Source organism: Protopterus annectens, chromosome 8.part1, assembly GCF_019279795.1.
Source record: "Protopterus annectens isolate FY-2018-M chromosome 8.part1, PAN1.0, whole genome shotgun sequence".
NCBI lineage: Eukaryota > Metazoa > Chordata > Ceratodontiformes > Protopteridae > Protopterus > Protopterus annectens.
In genome coordinates, this window is record NC_056742.1 from 157,748,646 (window position 1) to 157,754,645 (window position 6,000).

General features: G+C 36.5%; 1 protein-coding gene across 1 annotated transcript in view; it reads right to left on the minus strand.

Moving 5' to 3' along the window:
- Positions 1-6,000, minus strand: part of DYNLRB2 (dynein light chain roadblock-type 2) — a 268,106-nt gene that overhangs the window by 209,426 nt on the left and 52,680 nt on the right. The window contains exon 2 of the mRNA XM_044081803.1: positions 1,816-1,891. Coding sequence (XP_043937738.1) covers positions 1,816-1,891 — 76 coding nt within the window. The remainder of the gene's footprint in view (positions 1-1,815; positions 1,892-6,000) is intronic.

Below are 6,000 nucleotides of genomic sequence, written 5' to 3' on the forward strand. Positions count from 1 at the left end.
CCCAAATCTTGCAAAACTATACCTGCATTTTTGTCCTTTCAAATATCCCACTAGGTCAAGTGTTCCACAATCATGGGAGATACGACAACACTAGATCTTTTTTTTTTTTTTTTTTTTGAGCCACTTTCCACCATGTTAAACCACTGATTACTCCCTTCAGTTTGTCTGCCTAATTAATTTTTCATTTCACATCAAATCATCTGGCAGTCCTTGTCTAACAAATTCCATTAACAATACTGTATCTTTCTTAATTTTTCTTAATTCCCCATTGTTGTGTCCCTGTCCTCCATCCTGATGAATTCTTTACCCAGAATTCAAACATGGGAATTTCTCCAGTGTCCTGTCCAAATTATTCCAAGTCCATATTAATACAACCTCAGGTCATCCCTAAAAAAACAGGTTATGACTAGTAGTACTAAACCCACCAACAAAATTAAATAGAGTGATAAGCTACATTTTATAAAAGATAAGAAAACAAGGTGCAAAGCCTACAATAAGAGGCGAGAGAGAGAGAAAGTAAATATTTAATCTTTCAGATTTATTGATGGTCTTCATACTCTCCTATAGGACTAGGGGCATAACTGCTGTTAAAAAACATCATTACACTATTCCCTACTGTTATAGCAGTCAACTTTTTTCCTTCTAGCTACTCTGACATTTTGTGGATTCTCTCTCTTAAAAGATGTAATGAGGTGATCGACAGCAACCACACAGGACATTCTGAGTTTTTCCAACTTCAGTGCTGTCCCTCTCATTAATTTACTGGGCATTACAGGAAAAAATGACATCAGAAGAGCATGCATATATTTTTCATGCTACTTTATCCCAGCATGCCATAAGTATAAACTGCCAATAAAAACATGCTGCTCCTTCCCCACAGGAACAATAGCTCCCAAGAAAAATCCCATCTCTCTGCTCAGTAAAGAAATTCAACCACATAAGTACTGCACTGAAAGCCTTAATTTCTTTTCCTGTCTTTTCAACTAATGGTCTTAAAACAAACCAGACATCAATGGCACAGATTAATTTCATGCCTCTACATCAGAAAGCCATCCTCAAAAAGTATTCTCTCAGGAGAGCTCTCAACTTCTACATGCAAGCAGAAGGAAACAAAAAAACACTAACATTTTGAGTAAAAAGTAATTACTAGTACCTACAGTTTAGTCAAATCCTAATAAACATAAGGCAGCCTGGTGGCACAGAGGGATAAAGCACGGACTATGGCCCAGGTAATTTGAGTATGAATAGTGGCTCAGATAACTTTTGATAAAACTCGCAAGGAGTATGGCTGTGCCTATCCTTAGGGAAGGGGGCACAGTCTACTACAGGTTGTAGCAGCTCTTTGTAAAAGGGTAAACTCACAACAGTACCTGGGGATGAGTTTGCAATATACCAAACCACTGACTGGTTGTAGTCTTTAATGTTCAAGTGCACAGGAGCATATAGCAATGTAGTTTTCAAGTCCCTCTGTCCAAGTGAAGAGGTTAGATTAATTGGGAAAAAATATCCTCACTGTCATGATACCAAAAGACACAAACAAACCCAATGGCTGACTGAATGATGGATTCTCCAGGAGGCTCTCACCCTGGTGGATTTGGTAACCACCACCACTACCAGCAGGGAATGAATGGGATTTACTTTGATGTGGGGTAGTATGATAATCAGTGGCACAAATGCAAAAGATAAAAGGAAACAATTATAAAAATCACGTATCACTCCAGTTCTAGCTCTAGAGTTAATTATTTTTAGCAATAAATGTTAGGACACCATACACGCATACCAAAATTAAGGGTTTCATGAATTAATCAAGCTTACCTTCTGCATTTACAACAATAAGTCCACTGACTCCTTTATGACTCTGAATTCTTTTAAGAGTCTCTTCTACTTCTGCCTGGAAGGAAAATAAAGAAGCAAGCTCAAAAGGTAATATTACTAAATGTCATAATATCCTACTAGAGATAAATGAAAAGTGTTCGATCCATGGCTTTACTAATGAAAGGCATTCGTGTAGCCATTTCATGTTCAATTCCAGACAATTTATTTAATCCGTACAATAAAAATATACCTTTTTAAAAACATTATATAAAAACATAAATTAGCCAGTTCAGAACAGTGCGATATGCTATGCACTTTAACTCCTGTTACTACAGTAACCTACATTAAGAAACTGTGTAGACTGTTGAGCACACTTTGCAAATATACAGAATGCTTTTGTCATTCAGCAAATGGCCATTTTTTTGTAATATGAACACAAATAAACTCCTACTGACTCTCATTTTCACACTGTCACCATATTAATCCGACTATTGGGATGTGGAAGAAGTCTAAGAAACATGACTATTGCCATAAAAAATCCATAACTGATACCATAAGGAGAAGACAATTTTTTTAGTCTTTTATAATGCATCACTTTACTGATCTTTTAAAACGTGTACAAACCTAATTAAAAACCAGTGGTGTGATTGACTAGTACATGAAATGTAATAGAAAAATGACTATTCCACAGCTTCCCATTTAAATATATGCAAAATAAAACCCAGAAGTGAGAGGTCATATTATTCATTTGCAGGACTTCTCACCTCCAACCCTGTAACATCAGAAAAACACATGGCTAGCTAAACAGGTTACTGCGAGAACTAAGCACTTAACCATTGGTTGCTAAGAGTATCTGATCTCTGTTCTTATGCACTTAACTCTATTCATTTGACTAAAAATGAAGAGAGGAAGAGAAGACTCAAAAGCCTGGGGATATCTATGAATCTATGTATTGATGTAGATTGCCAGCGACTGTGACAAAACGTTTTTCTGAAACACCACATTTGTTACCTGTATGTAGAAGGCTGTATGTCTCTTCCTTTAAGTCAGTTCATGATAAAAAGCTTCAAGCAGTTGTAATAGAATACTTCTGTAGAAAAAAAATACTATATTTTGCACCCAAGAATATCATTGCTTCTTAACTGAAATTTACATAGCAGGACATTGCTTTTGTCAGAACATGAAGTTTGCGTCTGAAACTTTATGCAACAAAAGTGTTATCTTGCCTGGTGAAATGAGAGCGTAGCACATGTATACTCTGAAGATTACCTTCATTCAGCTTTTTGAACAGTGTCCAAATAGCCTCACCTATTAGAAACTAAATATACCAGGCTGATGCAACAGACATTCTCAGAAACACTGAATGTGCTAGTTGTATATAGAAGGACATAATTTGAATTCCCAAAAGATGGTTCATAACTGAGAAAAGTCAGGCAATTTTATTAACATATTTAGATACAAAATACACCCAAGAATGCCACTGACATCAAATATTTTACATATTCTCAAGCCTGGTTTACATGGCAGATAATTGCCTTTGTTTGCACATAGAGTCTAGGCCTCACCATATACACAGTAATAGAAATGTTGCCTTGTCTAGTTAAATATTTAAGACTTTTACTTCTGGTGAAATCAGAATCTAATGCACATATTCTGAACACTGCTTTTCCACTGTCTTTTAACCTTCAGTAAAAAACTAGTTTGCAGTGGCAAACTGTAAGACCAAAAGTCCCCTGAAACACTGCCTAATTTTTGTATTTCCTCTGACAAGTCAATACACAGTAAAAAATGAGACTCCTAATAAGGTAATAAAACAACGCATCCAAAAATGTCATTCTTCCTCCAAGAATTTTAGTCCAGCTCATTTCTGAGGTACATGATAGTACAGTGCCTCTGCTGTCAGTTCATGGAGTTTTGATGTCACCTTATTTGCAATACAAATGTTGTTTTGCCTGACAATTCTTTTTTTTATATTCTGACATAATACAGCAAAGAAATAGAATGTAGGCTGCATTCTTCCACTCTAATTAACAGCAGTTTATTCAGACCTAATGGAAACTAAGTTTATTGTGACTTTGCTACGTGACACTGTCTAATGGCCATGTAGGACAATTGGTGAAAAATGTCAGTAGAGTGTTGCATTTCTGAAACAAATGGACATTTCCCAGTAAAAGAATTTTGGACAACAGATCTGGAAATTCTTTTACAAACTGTGCTTAGGTTATACATCTAGGTGCAGAAGTGCACACCAATTTTTTTTAAATTCAATGTCATAAGTCCCATGGATGCTCTGTTATAACATTTTGCATGCTGGGAGACAATACTTCCACGGACAAGGAAACAAGTGGTTTTAGTTCTCGTGTTTTAAAGCAAACTCTATTTATGAGTTTAAGAGTAATGCATTTGCCCACTAAGAAAAAGTAAAATGTGCATTTTTGTTGCAAAATGGATCTACAATGACCTATGCATTAAAGGGGAACTAAAATTATAATAAAGCAGTAGCTTGAAAGCCAAAATAAGGGTTGTGTCTTCATTGTGAGAATACAACAAACACTATTTTCAGCTCCTTATACACACAAACACTTGTTACTCTTGAGATGTACAGTCCCCCCCAACAAACTATACCAGTGACTGCTTAAGTTATCATGCATCCATCTATGTTTTCAAACAAAGCCACATTCTCTACACCTCCAATTTCACAATGGGAATGAAAAAGAAGGCATAATGGCCACAGCAGCATATTGTTGATGTCAGACACCAATTGCCCTTTGACAAACCATATGCGTGACCATTCAAAACTGCTCCTGTAACATACAGCACATCGTCTCAACTTTACCACCTCTCCCCAAAAATAAGATTTGTGTGCATACCTGTGACATCTGATTGTGAGGAATTTAGGATTCTTATTTTTTCCTTTTTTATATCCATTATATAATAATGATGACCATGACAATGCATTTCATCTTGTTGCTTTTAGACACACAAGTTCACTCTCTCCCTCACCCTTTAAGCCATGAATTTGTCACTCAAAAATTCCAGTGTGCACATTTTTCATTTGTGACTGGGAAGAAAGTAAAAGGCACTGTGGCTCCGGTAATGTACTTCAGCTGGTTGCCCATACAGACATACACTGTTTGTATACCAGCCACATTACTGATCACTCATTAGTAATCATATTACTGCCCTGTGGCTTCACAAGTCTTGCCTTCCTTGTCAAACACCACCTAAATACCATTCTGATATTCGATTGTGATGAAAGCGTAAAATAATGCCAAACTATGCATAGTATATATATATATCTTTGTATGCACACACACGGTCCCCGGCCTCAACAAATTTATACCAGTGATGGCTTCACTGTGATTAAGCAGCTGCCATTTTTTCAGTCAATAGAGCTCCCCCAACAAATAGCTACTTCTGGCAAATCTCTCTCATGTGTGACTGCCAAAAGTCAATAAATAATATCCAAAGTAATGGATTTGACCTTGCCATCTCCTGACCTTAACTGCTGCAATACCTAAAAAAAAAAAAAAAAAAAAAAAGAAACCTAACGGAGTCTTGCTGTGGACAGTGTATACGGTTACCACTCCCAGTAAAAAAGCACATGCCCACAAGAGAAAACTGACCCTGAAGGTGTTAGGAGTATCATGTATGACAAGCAGAGATCTCAAGAGCAAAGGTAATAAAGGTAAGACATTCACTAATTGAAACTACAAAGGTATGGAAAAATTATGGAAAATGAGGATTTCCATTGGTTCAAAGTAGCAGTCATGTCAGCCCAGCCTTTATTAAGATACCTTTATCTCTAGGAATATGCCTTTATTAAGATACCTTTACCTCTAGGAATATGCTAAGCTTAGGACATGAATTTGGAATGAGCTTGAACAAGAAAGGTTAATAGTTCAGAACATGTATGTATATCATAACCATTACAGTTTCATGTGGCATACAGCAAAAGTATGGTATATGCATTTTTACTTTCTTCTTTCCTGCATACTCCCCACTACTGGTGAATCAAGTTGGACATATGACCGAAATACGTCTGCCTATACTTGAGGAAATTGTCAAAAAAAGCAGGAAATTGACAAGTCATATAATTTTAGTTAAGCAGCTGGGTAGAGTATGGGTTTGCCAAGTGGTAAGGAAAAAAGATGGTGCAGCAGACCAGTGTCCAATCCACATTAA